Source organism: Rhipicephalus sanguineus, chromosome 1 (genome assembly GCF_013339695.2).
Source record: "Rhipicephalus sanguineus isolate Rsan-2018 chromosome 1, BIME_Rsan_1.4, whole genome shotgun sequence".
NCBI classification, from domain to species: domain Eukaryota; kingdom Metazoa; phylum Arthropoda; class Arachnida; order Ixodida; family Ixodidae; genus Rhipicephalus; species Rhipicephalus sanguineus.
The window spans coordinates 149,556,417-149,575,379 of record NC_051176.1 but is presented as its reverse complement, the minus strand read 5'-3'; the positions used below and the strand labels follow the sequence as shown (position 1 = coordinate 149,575,379).

Genomic DNA, 18,963 nt, shown 5'->3' with positions numbered 1-18,963 from the left:
TCTTTATGGCGCATTTTCCCTTTGTGCTGCTCCCACTCTTTGAGGACATTCAATCTTTCATTCCCTGCCCCAAGCAAAGCAGCATATTGGCGACGTTGTACACTGCGCCGGCAGAAGCCTTTCATCAAAGAATGCTCTCATCTCTCTCTCATTTGTACATGATTTAATTTACATAATGTAATAAGAATATGAAGAAACGCTCCTAAAGGAACGTCCTTTTTGGAGACAAGTAACCCTTTAGACAAGTGCGATTCACCCTGCATAGCTAACTGTATCTTCCTGGAGATCAAGGAACGTAGCCATTCGTGTTACTCATTCAGTCGTTCCCTATAAAGCCCCTCCATCGCGTCTGCTGCCGCTTTTTTAAGTACCGCCATCTATTGTTTCGACGATGACACCCACTTCCGGTTCCGGAGCTTCCGGAAGGAAGTTCTTGAGCCACTTCCTTCCGCTTTTTCCTTCCATCTTGTTTCTGCGCACGCATGTGCATACGCGAGAAAGCAAATATTTCATTCTCCGTTTCGCAAGTGTTGTTTTGAGGTTAGTCGTAAAATGCCTGCCACCGAGCGAGTTTTCGCTCGGTGTTTCTGCGTCCCGAAAGCATGGGCGGGCTTTGGGCGTGTGCATCAACCGGAAAAGCAGCAGAAACATCATGGCGGCACTTCGGCTTCCGCTAGGCGGGAGCCAGTGTAAAGGGAGAGGGGGAGGACGAGTTGGCGCTACTTAACCTAGCCGGCGGAAAACGCATGGAGGGGCTTTAGTTCCCTACACACACACACACCCATGACGACAACAGCCGCCCACACGAACAATGACGTGTGATTGTCTTGAAAACGTATGCGATGCACGTGAACGGAGGCTACAGTTTCAACTTGCTGGAGTCCAACGGCGCGCGCATGCAATGAGGGCAGTTTCCATTTTCACTGTAGGGGACGAAAGGTTGTGCATCGCCTTCATAGGATTTGATCGACTAAATGTCACACTTCAGTGGCATCAAGGCGCACAGTGTCTAGCTCGGGAGGCCATGTCAGAACACGCACTCCTCGCACGCTGGGCGAAGATGCATTGTAATGGCGGCAGTGGTGGTAGTGATGATGATGGCCGCACAGAAAGGCATAGTGACCGCCATTTCGCGAGCCAGCGCTTGTGGCTGCAGGTGATGCGACGACTGCTCGGCGGCAACGGTATGCGGTCCAGCCGCCAAGGAGCAGCACGAATAGTGCTGAGCTCCCTGCTGCTAGCACTGTGCCAGTGGAAGCGGCACCGTCTCGACGCGACTTGTGGCTTATGCGGAAGGAGTGCACGTCGGTCGCAGTTGCTGTCTCGTTGCTCGGTGAAGTCCCCGTCATCTCTCGGCGGTGACGATGTCCGCCTCTTCCGTGGGGCACGACCGAATACAGCACCTGCAAGTACCACTGACCGCCGGATGGCGTCTGCAAAAGGGCGCGGCACAGGAACGCAGTGTTAGCTAGGACCACCTTGAAGGAGTTCTGTGACAATAATTGAACACGGCGAGAAAACAATATGTCTCCTGCGGTTTTCAAGGAACCTTCTGTATACGATGTGTATCTTCTGTGACGACAGCCAACCGACACCAGCGATTGGGCGATTGTTTACTATTACGATTGCAGTTCTTAGCAGTGCAACAATCAAGAGGGGACAGAAGGGAGTAGACAAAGCGCTCTGTCTCCTCGCTTCTGTCCCCTCTTGGTTGTTGCGCTGCTAAGAATTGTAACCATGGTATACCAACACGCCCAGAGAGAGAGAGAGAGAGAAAGAAATGTTTTAATGAAGAGCTGGACACGCCCAATCCTACACTCTTCTGGGTATCATTACGAGTTATTACTCCCGTGCGAAAGCTTGCCAAAACATTCACGCATGTACACAACTCCAGTTGCTCCTGTATTGCTCTAGGGTGCATTCGTCAAACCTTGAGGATATTACACATTACATGGGAACGTACTGCATTTAGTTTTAAAGCATTTAATTAACCACTTCACTTCACGAAGGTTCATGCCGCGTTAAGGCTGAATATATTTTTTTATGTTCCTCCATCCATTTTCCGCTTTTTTTTTTTACTAAGCAACTTCCTGGGTCACATTAAGTTAAATTAGCGTTAGATATTTCGAAGTTGAATAGAGTAAATTCATTAAAAGGCACTGGCGTAGCCGGGGGGTGGGGGGGGGGGGGGCTGTTCAAACCCTCCCTCCCTCCCCTCCCAAAACTTATCAATTTTGCATGTGTATATATACACACACATACAAATGCACGAACGAACATACATAAAGTATGGTTGACCCCCCCCTCCTGAAAACAAAAATTATGGCTACGCTACTGTTAGAAGATTACCTTTGAACTTGTCCCTTTCAACCCCTGTGAGCGCTACCTTCTCTGCATGTCAGACAGGTCGCGTGGCAAAGCAAAACAAAAAGCACACCAATATGCGAACTCGCGATCGGTTAGCTTCATAACGTATTCATCAATTACAGCTATGACGAATACCAACTATGAATGCTGTGTATTGTTAATAAGTTTGCATTGAATAACGTCGCGTCCTTTTTAGTAATTGGGAACGATAAGCATGCGTGGGCACTGGCCGTACCGTATAGCGCCTGCAGTGTTTCATTATTTCTGGAGACTGGAGGTATAAAGTGGCTAAAGTAGTGACCCTGCCGGCCACATGCATCGGATGTGATCTACGCGGAAGTTAATTTGGAAGCAGAGGTTATAATGCACTTGCATAAAAGGCGCGCGCACCTCGTACAGAGGGTCGACCAGCATGGAGAATCCGTCAACTCCCGGGTAGTCCCGTAACCGGCTGGTGAGCGAATCCTCTTCGGCAAGTTTGGCCTTGAAAGACACTCCCGCCACCGAGTCATGGACGTGGTCTGGATTGCTGCGGTCCTATTAGACAGAAACACCCCCGGAAATGTAGGCTACGCTAAAGGAGGCGCTTCTCTTCCTGAAGGTGTTCTATTCGGGCATTAGTGAGAAGTATCAATTAATAATTCTGTCAATGTAATGCGCGCACACACAAACACATACACGCACGCATACACACAACTTATAAAACTTCTGGGCATGTATTCACAAAGTGCTCTTCACCTATAGAAATGAACGTAAGAGAAAATTTTAGGCAAGCCTGATGCTGGACACATGATTAGAGAAGGCGACTGACCAATGGCAAAGAACACTTACGAACGGAAACTTCGTGAATGTAACCCCCTTTCGTAAGTTTTTTTTTTTTTCAGTGGCCGGTTTCCTTCGCTGATATTATATTCAGCATTAGTATTGACGGGGATTTTATGGTGCTAATTATTCTAGTGCGAGAGTTTTCTGTGGTGATAATTAACTTACCTCGATATAACACAATATAAGCGTTGTACCTTCAGATATTTTGCATAACTGAATATTTTATCGGTTCTCTCCGCGCAACAGCTACACACATCTGCGGTAATACAGCTACTAGCTCTTATCGGTATATCGGGCATATCGTGCAACGAAACAACGGAACCACATAAACCAGAATGTTTGCGGCACCAAGTTTTCTTGGTGTTGGTATTTGGTTTATTCCACACTCTAAAGGGGGAAAAAAGCTCTTTTTGGTGAGTCCTGGTTTGTCACATATTTAACTTTCTTTAGAGGTACTCGTTAACTCTTTTGAGCAGTCGCCCCTCTCACGACTCTCCGAAGAGAGTATAAAGATCTCCAAAAGATAGTTAACGCGTATCTTTAAAGAGAGTTATATGTGTGGCGAGTGAGGACTCACCAAGAAGAGCAACCGGTAATCTTTTTTTTTTTCCTTAGAGTGCATGCCGAGCGCACCAGCCTCAAGCTAGAGCTTTCATTTGTATATTTTGATTGTTGCTTACTAAGTTTAAATAAACACCTTCCCAAAATATATGTGGCGTAAAAAATTGTGTTTGCCTGAGCGCCGTTTGAAATGAGCAGCAAGATGTAAGGCTCGGTACAAATAAAAAAATGAAGAGCCGGTAGAAAAGCCGAGTCTCCATTTCACCCCAAAGAAGTGCAATTTGCGCAAATAAATAATACTCCGAGAAGTGTTTCCTTCCATAATAAGTCGCAGTTTCGTCGAAAGAGCGAAACAACGAATGCGACGGCAGTGAATTGGGATGTTATACCAATTAAGCATGGCAGCTACCTCCTTTAGCATACGATGTGGCGTAACTCTATACAAAACGCTCGCGTAAGGGAACGCGGCCGCTGGACTGAGCTAAGCGACCGTCATGCTCTCTATCAGGATTGCCAATGGTAGCTACTTTTCGCCAAATTGGCGAATTTGAGAGACCCGTGCGACCTAAAATTATGAATGGCGACTTGGCGAATTTTTGGCGATTTTCGGCTTAGGTCTCCACTGAGTTATGCATCCTAAGATTAGTGTCTTCCCAATGAATGAGCGGCAACATTCTCTGTATTTTTCTTGGTTTTAAACCCACGAGTAGAATGTGCACATTACGCGTCATTCGGTTTGTCCGTCCTGTAACTCATGTGCATCTCCTCAATTCGTCTAATGCAGGAGGTACTGGAACGTCCCCCGGCGACATTTTAGCAAAATGTATGTCAGCGGACTGCCTTGAAAACCGCGAGGCGGCAGTGTCTATAAGTTTATGGCTTTAGGTGTTTTAAGCTTCTCTAAAGTTTCGCTTCTGAAGGGGCTAGACGATGGGTTGGCCACGTGTTCCGACCAATTGTTCCGCCAAAGCTCCAAATGTTCTGAATCGCTTGGCGACTTATTCACTGTTGCGGTACCCTCAATTCAGCTCGCAAAGACTGCTTTGGAATAGCGAAGAGAGGCGGATACACGGCTATTTGTGCAATAAAGAATATTTATTGAGGCATTTTCCACTGTTCTCGGTGAGCGTGTGCAATGAAAACAATTGCGATATAACATTTTACATTGTCAACCTGATCATTAATAACGCGTCGGATTGACGCGTGTAGATATAGGCGACTATAAGAAAGGGTCGGTGGCGTCCGGTATCACATTAGTTCACAATGAAAAGGTGTAAGACTGCTGTAAGAATTCTGTCGTGTTACCTTCAATAAACCTTTTAATCCTTTTATTTATATAAGGGTACGTAAAGCTGTCTACAAAGAACGCTTTCATGGTTTTCGCCCAGGGTTTACCACACTTTTACCTTTGAAACGAGCGGACAGGGATGGAATGATATCATGAGCGTTTCATTCATTCACCCTCGCGCCACCACGCACATCTTGCGGCTAGTCGGAAAAGCAGCACTATGCACTCACATGGTGAAGCGGGCGATACGACTGGCATCGAGAAACGTCAATATAATTTCAGGGTCTTGGATGGTACTGTATTCTACGGGGCTATACGTGAGTGGAAATTTTTATTACTAGGTTTGCCACACATATCTAGAATGGCGACTTTTTTGGCGAAATTTGTAAAAAAATGGCGACTTTTGGCGACTTTTTGCTCGTCGTTTGGCGACATTTACTCGAAAGTCAGTGGCAACCCTGCTCTCTATCGCTCCATCGCAAACGGATCTGTGAAAAAAAAAATTAAGGCAGCTTCGCACCAGGGATGCCAAGCCTGAAGAAAGTGCGGAGCTGGGCGGCCTTCGTTGTTTTTCTTTATTTTTCTCTTTCTTTCTTCCTCTATTTCTTTCTTTTTCTGTCATCTCCCTGTTCTTTCAACGTACTTTTTTGTCTCTGTTTATTTCTATTTCCTTCTTTCTATCTCTGTGTGTTTCCCCGTCTTTCTCGCTCTTTCACCTTTCTCTTTCTTGCCCTTTTCTCTCCCTCTCTATTTCTATTTATTGCTTTCTCTTCCTTTCTCTCTTTCCTCTCCTTCTGTCTTTCTTTCTCTTTTTTGTCTTTCTTCCCTTTCTTCCTCTGTATTTCTTTCTATTTCTTTCTATGCTATGCTTTACTCTCTCCCCTCATCATTTTCCTCCTCCTCACCCTCACTTCCCTTTCCCGCCACCTTGCTATACTATACAAGGTTATGCTATGCGCTGCTGGCGTGCCTGGATAGCCGGGCACGCCAGCAGCGTGGGTACGCGGGTTCGAATCCCGCCTCACCAAGAATTTTTCTCGCCATGAATTTCTTTCTTTGTTTTTCTTTCTCTCTCTCTCTCTCTCTCTCTCTCTCTCTCTCTCTGTTTTTTTTCTTTCTCTCTCTCTGTACTCGTTCTCTCAACCATCAGAGTTATTCCATCCCGCGCCGGAGCGAAGTTTCGGGAGCGAAGCAGAAGATGAAGAAGAGTACTGTGAGGAAGAACAGGACGAAGAGAGCGCGTGCCGATTCATGACGATGATAGTTCCTGTTCGCACTACCCGGCGCAACGAAAAGCTTAAAGAGCTCCCTTCTTAAAACAGCACGTTCAAAGGTATGAGGCGTCAGGTGACCCCTGTCAAGACGCGCGCGACCGCGCCTGGCCGATCAGAGTACGCAGTAGCTGGAAGAGCGAAGCAGCACACCCACCTCCCAATCACCTCCGTACACTGAGTTGGGTGTGCGGAGGTGGTGGGGGCTTTCGCGCGACGAAAAACGACCGGCGCGTTTCTTCTCCGCTTGAGTCATGATCCTCGGCTGCCAGGGGCGTAGCCAGAAATTTTTTTCGGGGGGGGGGGGGTTCAACCATACTTTATGTATGTTCGTGCGTGCGTTTGTATGTGTGCGTGTATATATACGCAAGCAAAACTGAAAAATTTCGGGGTGGGGTTGAACCCCCCCTAACCCCCCCCCTGGCTACGCCCCTGTCGGCTGCCCTCGCATGCTTTCACTCGCACATGGAGCATACGACGCGCGGGGCGATGTTATCGATCTGCACTTTATACGGAACCTCACGGCGACGGCAGCAATGCGCCTGGACGGTCCATATCGCAATAAAAAACTGCTTGCTCGCATATGCGTAAGTTCACTCTTACAAATACCGCACGAAATTACAGTTCATTTCGCCCGCTGTCGCACCACCGTTTCGAGTTACGGCCTTAAAGGAGTACTGACCCGAATTTTAAATATTTTCGGGTTGTCGCTCTAAATGAAAACAATTGTGTCGAAAACCCAAAAGAGAGTATTGTGATGCCTGGGAATGCATCGAACATATTTTTACTACCACTACATTAAAAAAACACTTTCGGTCTCGATATCGAGGATGCGGCTTCTCAGTGACGTGTCATCACAGTGTGACGTCACGGGGAGACAGCAACTCGCGACGTACTAGCGGCAGATCCGTCATCTGCTCGAGGTGCACGTAAACAACGATGAGTGAATTATCGTCTAGTGACCCCGACAGGGACTTCTGCGATTTAGGCTGCATGCAGGACGCAGGGTTCCCAAACTCAGTGGAACTGTGTCGACTCGTCGGGATAATGTCTATTGCGGTAGGGCTGGCTTGCTGATGCTCAGCGACGAAAACTTTAAAATCAAAGTAAAATATTTTATACGTGTTGTCTGACTGGTGTGTGGAGAGCGTTAACACTGCATACCAAGGAAACTAAAAACGTCCCTTTTACGATGTCTCAAAATCGTGTCAGTACTCCTTTAACTACACTCCGAAATGGCTTCACTATCCGCAATGACCTTCAACACACTATAGCCTTTCTCGACAATTTATTGAATGAATCAATTATATTCTTGACGAAATTCGCTGCTAACACGCAGCAGAAGCGCTGCGCCTTGTACCGGATTACCCTACATTAACTGGTCGTCACAACTAGCAAAACTTGCTGTTGAGCCGACTTGGTGCTTTGGTGTATATAAATCGTGCGCCAAATTATACACGTAGCAGAAACACAAATATAAACAAACGCAATCGCAAAAAGGCGGGATGATCGAGGCGATTTATCCCATTCCCTTCACCGGGTATCCGCAGTGAGTAAGATAATATATAGGGGAGAGTGTTTGGGCGAACGGCGCTGCTCCGTACACCAATACGACAGAACTTCTCTACTGTATAAGCTATACCGTGACGAGTACTCAATTCCCCTGAGGTACACTTGCGCGACGTGCGCCTCCGGCCCTCGCTTGTACCAGAGTCCTTGTACTCAGACTTACCAGAATGAGGAAACGGTGTTCGAGGTTCGGGCTGGGCTGCACGCAGCCAAAACTGGGTGTTCGTGCAAGCTCGTGGCCCGTTGGGTCGAAGCTAGGCGTGAAGCCTGCCTTTCCTGCGCACAGGTACACTTGGTCGATGCGCAGACTGGCGCTGAGCTCTTCCAAGGGATTCCACAAGACGCGACCGAACAGCGTTTCCCCTGCCGTTACAAAAAAGCATAAACAGAGGCGCCACTCGCAGTTCAGCCACAACAGACACTAAGTAGAAACAATCAGAACACTTACAAAGAATAACAGTCTTACAGACGGCAACATCATTTAAGCACTGTTACATAGTTCACGAACTTTACGACCAGATAAAATTGATTGATCGTCATTTCGCGCCTTTCATGTTTAGACATTTGAGGTGGCCAAGTCTGAAATGGCCGTAATCGCAGCTGATGGTTTGTGTATCCGCGTCAGCTGCGGCCTTCCATGACATTGAAGGCTTATGAAAGCTCTGCATTGCTGCAGCTATTAGGGCAGAGGCTTTCTCTTCATTATTTTATGCCTCACTATAACGAATGTACCTTTTAAGCATCACTATGAACTAAACAAGCCTAAATGCACCTCCTAAAATAAAGCGGTGCGATGACAAGGGCAACAACCTTCCAGCCCCGTCCGCCCTTTTTAACACTGATAAATGATCATATCATTAATTAATTAATATTTAATATCTACGGTTTAACGTCCCAAAACCACGATATGATTATGAGAGACGCCGTAGTGGAGGGCTCCGGAAACTTCGACCACCTGGGGTTCTTTAACGTGCACCTAAATCTAAGTAAACAGGCCTCAAACATTTTCGCCTCCATCGAAAATGCAATGATCATATCATGATACACGGCTTATGTCATAGCAATATTATGTTGAAATTTACAAAAATCGAACGAACATACCATTCCGCGAGCCACATTAATGCGTGTAGTTTTATGACACGTTTAATCTTAATAATGTGAGGTACAGCAATAGTCAGAGGTGCACAAATTACGCCAACACGTACACACTAAATGCTCCCGAAATTATACATAAACTTTAACGCATGGTAAGCTAGCTGGGGCTGTCGTTCGTCCGATTGTTTTGGTGATAAGACATTTGTTCACCGAAGTGAAATATCGTGCTCGCCATAGCTTTCGTGCGAAACAGTGGCGTAGCCAGGGGGTGGCACACCGGGCCCGTGCCGCTCCCGAAATTTTTTTTCTGCCATGGGACATAGAGCACAAAATGACACTCGAGCACACTTACCTGCGCGGTCCCCGCTTCGGATTAAAAACGTGCCCCCCCCCCCTCCCCCCTCCCAGAAATAAGTTTCTGCCTAAGCCACTGCCCTCGATGGTCAAATTTAGTGGCAAGAATATCCTCGCTGACGTACTTTTGTCCGCATGCAATTTTATTTTGAAGCCTCAAGTACATTTATGATGGACACAAGCACGTCATGCCTGCTTTAGTTCTGCAGTGTATGCAAACAATACAATGTTCGCATTCAACGCGGCACTTGGGCAGTTACGGTCTGCTCGGAAGAAATTTCGGAAACTGCAAAAACACTTGTTCCAGATTCTGGAGCATTCGACCTGCGCACCGCATCGCTAGGTTGCTTTCCGACAATTCACTCAACCGAATTCTGTAGCAATCGATTCGTTTCCACGTGATGCATTTATACTCATAAAAATGAACTTGTTCAACATAAGCCATCGCGAATAGCGGCTAATTTTTTAACGCAGCTTGCTCCGATTAGTTATCACGCTTTAATGATGCTTTGTTACTCATGTAAACGTGTCTTTAAATGCACATGCCAATCATATGTAACGGCATGTTTTTAATATTTGTCTTCTTGTCTGTAAAATGGAAATTGGGCAATACAATATGAACAATTTCTGTTTTCCAGTTTGTGAGAGAACGAATTAAGAGGATTGCAGTCCTAACCAGTGCTTAAAGTCTCCTTTAATAGGAGAGAGGACCCTCATAAGGCGATGCCCTATATTGCAGTCGGTGGCGTCGCGCTGACCATGAGACTCGGCGGGCGAGGCGTTCTCACACTACTAGAACACCTGCATCTTTCCTGGAAACGGCGTTCCCGGGACGGCAAAGCCGGAGACAATGGGTCACCTGGGTTTGACTTGGTATGCTGCCGAAACGATATGACCTGCATATTTGGACAGGAGTCGCCGCAGACCCTTTTCTGCCTTCGGGGAAGAATCGGAGGAGCAAACACGTTCTGCCCTTCGGGGAAAAGAAGAGTACGAGGAACTAGCCCGAGGAACCTGTCGCCTTGCTTCCCCCACAAGCGTGCCGTTGAGCACCTGGCCCTTGCTGCTTCAAGAGTGCAACGACCCCTCAGCGACAGTGAAATGGACTGTGCCATGGTGGGTGGGGTCGTGTGTGTGATTGGTGGTCATCAAGAAGGAGGAGCCAAACTGAGGGGTTAAAACGACGGTGCTGAGTGAGAAATGGGGCTCTGAGCCCTCGGTAACAGGCTCATCCAATTCGCTCGTCGCTGAACTCATGTGGCGCGTCCTGTGATCAAGTTGCCCAGGAATAAGGGAGGACTCGGAATTCCCGACCTGGGCATCGTGGCCACTGCGCTGCATCTTAGATGGACACGGGTAGCTCTCGAATCGGATATGCTCCTAACTCGAAGCTTTGCGTCGTTTTTCCTAAGCACACGACTGCGGCTGTTCTCACCTGAGGCATTTTCTAACTCAGTGCCTCGGGCGGGAACTCCTTCACCCTTCTATGCGGGGGCCGCCTCCACTCTCGCTCGTCTCCGTGACGCCAACCCAGGGATAGAGCTAGATTCTCTCGAGCTCCATGATCTAGTCGACTTACTCACGCCGGACCTCCCGGCTCACTGTGTGAGATATGACCTGTCCCGCCACAGTCCTAACTGGAAGCTGATCACTGCCAGTTTTCTGGACGCCAAGCGCGCTACATTCATGTACCGCATGGCAAGAGGGTGCCTGCCCATAACATTCAGGCCCTTCACAAAAATCCCTACCAGAGGAAAGTGTCCGTTTTGTGGCAGTAGGGAGGATTTGGTTCACATCTTCTCTCAGTGAGCACTCCCAGCAGCCCTCCTTCAAAAGATAGCTAGCTTGTATGGCCACCCCGGAGTTCCATTCGAAGCCGTTCGGTTCTTGAATCCCCTGCCTGCGCAGGCGGTTAACCAGTACGTGCTTCTTCTCGTCGAGTGCTCTTACCGAGTTTGGGTGGCACGGTGCGCTGCCGTTTTCGATGGGAGGCGGCCGGGTCTTCACGAAGTACTTGCAAAAGTGCGGAAGGAGATCTGGTTTGTCCTCCACCGGGAACGGCAGCGCCTGGGCGTTAAGAAGTTTCTCGAAACCTGGCACCGTCCAGCAGTCATCTTTAGTGAGTCAGGAGGGCAGATCACCATCACCTTTTAATGATGGCTCCCTTTAAGGTACACCGAACTGGCCTAGCGTGCCAGTCACTTGTGTTTGCGGAACCAACAGCCCGAGCCGGTCTGGGTGCATGCGACTTCGGTTGCTACACCGCGGTGATGACGGTCGAGGTCTCCGCTGTTGCTTACCCGTGCTTTGCATGCGCCCGGGTAATCCAGTCGCCTTGTTGGGCTCCACCCACGAGGTCCACGTCGGTCATTTCCGTTCTGTGCTCGGTGACTCTGTTCGCCGCGACGAACGGCGGCCCCCTTGTCCGGGTAGGACACCGCTGGCCTCTGGCCACGCGGTACTCCCTGGGTACGTCTAGTTTGGGTGCGGTGACCAAGGTTGCCGCGCCAAACGATAGCCCCAATGCGGTTGCAGTTCAGTGCGCGACGATTGGACTCGTCGAGCCAAACTGTGGCCCCCCCGTCCGGGTAGGACCCCGCCGGCTTCCAGCCGTGCGGTATTTCTCGGGTACGTCTGTTTTGTGTGTGGCGACTGAAGTTGCCGCACGAAACTGTAGCCCCATGGCCGAGTCTCTCTGGCGTGGGGCCGTGAGACTGGCTACGTCTGTTTGGCGCTTCGCGCCGAGCGGTAGCCCCCTTGTCCGGGCAGGGACCGTCTTTCCGAAACAAACCTTCCCCTCCTCAACCCGGGGGGGAGGAAGTGCCGGGATAGACGTATGGATGATGATGGGTTGATGAGTATCGTAGAACTCTGGGACAAAGTGCCTCCGGGCGCCGCGTCTCCTTCCTATCTGACAACGGCACCTTGTCACGATGTATATTGAGTGTACAAAAAGTGCCAGTAAACTTGTTATTGTTTTCCCATCTTGCTAGCATCAGTTCGTCAACCCGGAGACTCGACTACGCTACCAAACGGAGTCCGGGTACGACGCTGCCCTATCGTAGCAACAACCTGGTTGCCGAGGAGGGACGGATCTAAATACCCAGGCACGACAACTGGTGATCAGCGGTGGGATCTGAAGCTACAAGCGACAACAACAGTCGGCCTAAGGGAATGCAGCTGTCTCGAGACATCGATCACGTGTGGGTGAGTGCTTGGCTTTTCCTTTGATGTGGACCAGGTTCTAAACGAGGGTTTTAGATCTGGTGGATAACTTTTCCGAGAGACTCAAGGTCACGTACTCTCGGATAGTTATTTTGGAAGTAGCGAGCACTCGGGACGATCATGGATTTACAGAAGCTTCAGGAGCCGGACTTGTTGCTGTTGTGTAAGGAAGTGGGGATAAATACAAAGGGTTTGGCACGAAAATCCCTAATCATACAGGCGATCATTGCTTTGGGGGCCGATGATGAGGAGCTCTGTGAACAATGGGAGTGCATCAAACAAAAAAAGGAAGAGCAGCTCAGACAGCGAGAAAGAGAGGAACGCCGCGAAGCAAAAAGACGCGAGCATGAGGAAAGGATGCGTGAGCAAGAGATTGAGATCCGTAAACTAAAAGTCAAGTTGGAACTCCTGGAGTTGAGTAGGAGGTCGGGCAGTTGTCCCCAGCGAGTGGCACCTCTTCTCAACAAGAAGGCAGAGTTCAAGATGTCAAGGTATATGCAGCCATATGTGGTATCAGGGGATATCGGTCTATATCTTGCAGAATTTGAACAAATGTGTGAGGAACTGTCTTTTGAGCGAGACACTTGGTCTCAGGGGTTATTGTCAGTTCTGCCCAGCGAGGCACTTGAGGTTGTGGCGCGACTCAGTAAGCAGGACGCGGACAACTACGATGTAATTAAGGCATCTTTATTCCGGAGTTTCGGAATATATGGTATAAGAGAGGGATGGCGCGCAGAACTCGAAAGGGAGAAAGAGAGACAACGCCGCGCAGAACTCGAAAGGGAAGAAAAGAGGCGTGCGCGTGAAAGAGAGGAACGCCGCGTAAAACTCGAAGCAAAGAGACAGGCGTTCGAGGAAAGGAGGCGTAAGCGTAAGATCGAGAGAGAGAACAAAGAGCGAGAGGTCGCCGTTGGCGGGATCGCGCCAGAGAAAGGCCCGAGCTTTCAAGAGAGCATGAAAGCAGAGCAGGTTGAGAATGAGGCCTTGGCTGGTCTTGAGTTAGGAACAATTCCAAAAGACGTTCCTTGCGTGGACGAGGTTTGTACCAGCCGCCCTGATGGGCTCAAGGAGGAGCTGGAAACCTTCCTCGTGCCTCACAGGGACGTTTCGGAATCGTCAGAATTAAACACTGTTAGCGTAGTGGCTGACAATACCAAGGACGCGACGCTTAAAGGGTTCGGCGATACCGTCGGTGAGGGCCCAGGTTCAGATTTTATCAGCGCTGAGACAGATGCTTTGGCCCGACAGTCCGACGTGGCGGAGAAATCGAAAAGCTTGCGCAAGAATGATGTAGTACAAGCACCAACGAGCTGCACCACTCCGCATGTCACGACACGAAGCGATGATCGAGACATCGAGAGAAAGGATGTTCGCCGACATCATAGAAAAAGAAAGCGGCGGAGGCATTCGGCTCAGCGTAAGCTTAAGAAAGGTCCCACCCCGGCGCGAGAAAGACGCAAGCGTAGGCCAACGGACAGTTCGCGAAAACGTAAATTGAGGCATTCATTCAGCCGCAAGCAGCGCGAGAGGCGCAGAGGGAGAAAGCAAGGTGCGCTCCCACGACGGAAGGCGAGGTTGAGATTGACAGTTTCGGGAAAGCACCTGGGTCCAAGTCGTCAAAGTCGAAAGACCAGTGTACGGCGGGTAACAAAGCACCGCGCGGAGGCGAGCACAAAGGGAGAATGGACAGGGTTTCCCCCCCGTTTCTGGCATTCCATTCGCCTTCCTGAGGGGAGCCGACCGAGGTGCCGAATGAAGCGTGACTGTAGAATGCCACTGATAGCTCGTGCATGTTGTAGCCTCTGGCGAGCTAGAAAGCCTGCTGGACCGCGACCCCATCGGGTACGATTCAAGCGAATCTAAATGAGAAAGGGGGAACGGTCATTTTGAGTAATTTTGCACGGGCGTGTAACGGAAGGCCAGAGTAGAGACGTGGCGAACAGACGTGCGCACGACATGTCCCACCGCTTGGCCGCCCCGAACGAGAGCTCCTGACTCTCGTGAACAGCCACCCGGCCGTTCAGCTTACCGCAGAACCCACCACGCTAATCTGCGATGGGTGAATCCGCACCCGACTTCTCAGGCTTGTCGGAATACCAGCGCGCAAAGGCCCGACTAAATTGGGAGCGCGAGAGCGCGCTGAAAGCGCGCCAACTACAGCTGCAAGCGCAACAACAACAGCAGCAGCTAGCAGAACAACAACAACGGCAGCAGCAGCTGCTAGATGCACCTCCAGCCTCCCCTGACCTTCCCGAGCCGGCCGCTACAACCACGGCCAGCACGGTCGACTCCTCGACTGCTGAAGCTGGGGAGATGGACACTACAGCGGCTTCACGAAAGCGGGGACGCGACGACGACCCTTTGGAATGCCCGCGCAAGCAGCCAACGAAAGACGCAACTGCAGGAGACACACCCGACGGTTCCCCCTCGACGCGGGACGACTCGGCGTGCGTTGCTGCACCCCCCACTGCTCCCCTCCCGTCTGAGACCACCGGCGATAGTGTGGCTGCTACCCCTGCGGCCCCCTTCAGGATCGTCGGCGGAAAAAGGCGCCGAGGACAGCGGAAAACACGCTCCAAGCGCCGGCGGAAGCAGCGCGTGTTCGAGCCATCAACAACAGTGGCCCCGGCAGCTCCGAGGCCCGCAAACACCACGGTCACCGCGCCGCACCCACCGCCTGCCGAGGAAGACTTCGTGACGGTCGTCTCCAAGGCAGCACAACGGAGGGCGAAGGCGCTGGCGGCCGCTGCTATTGCGACTGATCCGGCAGTCGCGGGGACTGTTTTGTACCGTCCCTCAGCCCCTGGCGGTACCTTCAAGGGATCGCCACGCCTGACTCTCGCGGCGGCGTTTGCTATGCGGCCTGATGTCGTGGCGGTGCGCATCAACCACCGCCGCAACATCGTGGCCGCAGACGCATCGACGCAGCCGTGTTTATCAGAGCTCCTGACCATCAAGGAGCTCAACGGCATTCCCGTCACCGCCAGGGTGCCTGCGGATCGGCGCACGAGCGTCGGCTTCGTGCACGGCGTTGACGGCGAGCCCTCGGACAAGCAGCTGCTCGAGGGCATCACATCGACGGTCCCGGTGGTTGCGGCGACCAGGCAGGGCAGCACGGTGCGGCTGCAGTTTGCCGGCAGCCAACCACCCGAGCGCGTCTCCCTCTGCGGGATCTGGCTTCGAGTACGGCATGCCAGACCGCGTCCCATCCAGTGCCGACAATGCGGGCGCCTCGGGCACGTCACCGAGGCATGCAAGCGTGTCGGCAACTGCCTCACATGCGGCCAACATCATCAGGCCACCGCCGTCTGCCGTCCTCGCTGCGTCAACTGCAGAGGGAGACACGCAGCCGACAACCCCACCTGCCCTCGCTGGCAGGAGGAAAGGAGAGTGGCCACGCTGATGGCCGCCGCTCCTACGCCGCTCTCGAGACGGGCGGTCAAAGCCGCAGTACGCGAGGAGTCCCGTGAGGTGCGCTCCTATGCTGCTGCGGTGAAAACCAACCTTCCCGAGAGCGACACCACGGATCCCGGCCTGCAGCGCCCTATTCCTGCGCCGCGCCGATCCCTCCTGCTACCGGCGAGCTCCCCGATCTCGAGCCCGCCTGCCGCACCACCCGCTGAGCCCTCCGAGGACCCCCGGGATGCCCTCATCACTAGCCTTCTTGCCGCGCTTCAGGAGGTGGGAAACTACCTCCCCGAAGGCCACCCCATGCGTGCTGTCTGCCTCCAAGCAGCTGGCGTGCAGCCCGGTGCCCCCAAGAAGGATTAAGTGACGTGCAGCAGGGGCTACCTGCCCCCTTACTTCGAGACGCCCGCCTGGAACTCTCGCAAACATTGCCTGCAGCATCGGACTGCTGCGGCTTCACTGCATCGCTTGCGTGTCGTGCGGGTGTGTGCTACATCCAACTCTATTCCTTCTCTTTTCTCTTTTCTTTTTCTGTTTTTCCCTCATCCCCCCTCCCCTATAGGCACTGCGCCGTGCTCTCTATTGGGCTGCAGAAATTAGGTGCCTTTTTCCTTTCCTCTGAACCACTTAAGAAGAAGTGTAACATAACGTAAATCGTTTTTTTTTTAGGAGAGCAGACTTCATTAATTTTAACTTTGTAAGTTATGAGAGGTGGTATGAGGTTTCAAAAGAGAAATGCCGCATAGAAATGAGAAAGGAGAATGGTCAGTTCGAGTAATTTTGCATGCGTGCAAAATAGGGTTACTCATGGTTTTGTTAGGAATGTAGGATTCAGCCAGTTTAATTTTGTTTGTTACGAGATGCGGTGCAAAGGTTTAAGAAGAAAAACCGCGCAGTAGTAAAGGCTGAAAGAGAGCATCGAAGTTCTTTAATCATTAGGATGAACTTCTGAAGAAGGTATTTTTTTTTTTTTGCGCGAAACTTGTAATTTTTCTAGTTTTGAAAAGTTTAGTGCGATATCGTATGCGTTCACTTCCATGTCGATTTGGGGTGAATAAGCATTTGAGGAGAGATATCAGCATCAGTTTCCGAAATGAGTTTGGTACTGAGCGGTGCAGTTTTTCGTTACGCGCTATTGGAATTGACAGGCATTTGGTGCAAGGTTTTAGCATAGAACCAATGCAAATGTTTTGAGGTGCTTTTGAAGTGTATTGCACCTGGGGTTAATTTTTTTTGTTGTACAATGTGTGTTTTTAATGTAAGGATCAGCTTTTAGAAGAACTTAGAGGGATTATGTGAAGGGTTAGTTGTGCTTTGTCTTTTGCAACGCTATATGAATGAGGTATTGAAGCGCTCAGGAGAGCACAGTGGTTTTTATCAGAGGCGTTGGCAGGGGCAGGTAACTTTAACCGAAGGAACCTGTTAGAAGGCAGTGTTTATCCCATTATGTTTTGTTCTTCTTTTTTGTGAAGGAATAATGATAATAATGTGAGCGATTGTTCCGGCAGGTATGAGACGCGGTCGAACCTTTTGTTGGGGTTCTGACTGTAAAAGATGAGAAGGTCGTTGTGCAGCTGCAATCGTAGACTACTTGGGTCATGGCGTAGGCCTAGGTTTCAGGAAACCTAGTGAGCTTAAAGAGCTCAGCAGTAGCAGACTATCCGCGACCCAAAATAAAGGAGGACGAAAGGGCGTTTTGGGGCTCGCTGGAATGCAGTCTTTGCATCGGAAGTTATTTATCGTTGGCCACCCCTTGACCGATGTTCTTCGCGGGACAGAACAGGCGAAAGTGGTCTAAGATGAAAAGAAGGAAGCTGCCTTCTTAAGCATGAAGGCGGTACTGATTAACCGTCCGGTTTTGCGAGTTCAGGATTACGACCGAGAATACACGGTCCAGAGTGATGTGAGGAATCGAGGCCTAGGTGCCGTTAAATGTCAGAAGGATGACGAAGGTAATGAACATCCCGTGCTCTACTTGAGCCGAAAATTGAGTTCTCGAGAGATGGCGTACTGCGCTTCAGAAAGGGAGTGCGCTTGCATTGTGTGGGCCATTCATTAGTTGCAGTGTAATCTCGGAGGCGTCAAATTCAGCGTAGATACGGATCGTTATCCCCTTGCCTGGCTGCAAACCGCGACATCAAAGAACAGTCGCCTTCTGAGGTGGAGTTTGATTTTTAGGTAATATCTTTTCGACATTAAGGATAAGAAGGGCAAGATTTGAGTGGAGACCCTGACGCGCTTAGCCGCTCTTTCTAAGCGATTCTGGGGTGCTCTTCCCAATGTCTCGAAATTGATATTTGAGTTTTTTTTCGTGCAACTTTTTGTTTGATTGAGTAAAGTAGCACGTTTGGTTCCTCAGCATAAGTAAGTCCTGAGAGTTTTGAGTGTGAGCTTTTCGTATAAAGCTAATAATGAAAGTTTGTTTACCAACCCTCTTTTGGCCTGGTTTGCTCGGAGGCGGCCGAGTGCTTGCTCTGCATGTGGTTGAGCTTCAGAGAGGCCGCAGAATTTGGGTTGCAACTGACCAGACAATGCTTCAGGCGCTTTGGGCATTCAACGGTGGCGAATTACGTCGACCCTTCGAGCAGCAGCGTTGGCTGCTGCCCTCCGTTTCTCCACTGGCGAGGGAGGAGGCTGTTATGACTGGCAGTCGGTAACGTCGCGCTGACCATGAGACTCGGCGGGCGAGGCGTTCTCACACTGCTAGAACACCTGCATCTTTCCTGGAAACGGCGTTCCCGGGACGGCAAAGCCGGAGACAATGGGTCACCTGGGTTTGACTTGGTATGCTGCCGAAACGATATGACCTGCATATTTGGACAGGAGTCGCCGCAGACCCTTTTCTGCCTTCGGGGAAGAATCGGAGGAGCAAACACGTTCTGCCCTTCGGGGAAAAGAAGAGTACGAGGAACTAGCCCGAGGAACCTGTCGCCTTGCTTCCCCCACAAGCGTGCCGTTGAGCACCTGACCCTTGCTGCTTCAAGAGTGCAACGACCCCTC

The 18,963-nt window shown here is 50.5% G+C and overlaps 1 protein-coding gene across 1 annotated transcript in view; it reads right to left on the bottom strand.

The window, feature by feature from the left end:
• Positions 1-773: 773 nt before the first annotated feature.
• LOC119400150 (extracellular matrix organizing protein FRAS1) overlaps positions 774-18,963 on the bottom strand; it is a 40,724-nt gene continuing 22,534 nt past the window's right edge. The window contains exons 14-16 of the mRNA XM_037667135.2: positions 8,045-8,244; positions 2,758-2,904; positions 774-1,433 (exon numbers count right to left, since the gene is read on the bottom strand). Of these exons, the coding sequence (XP_037523063.1) occupies positions 978-1,433; positions 2,758-2,904; positions 8,045-8,244 (803 nt within the window). The 3' untranslated portion in view covers positions 774-977. The remainder of the gene's footprint in view (positions 1,434-2,757; positions 2,905-8,044; positions 8,245-18,963) is intronic.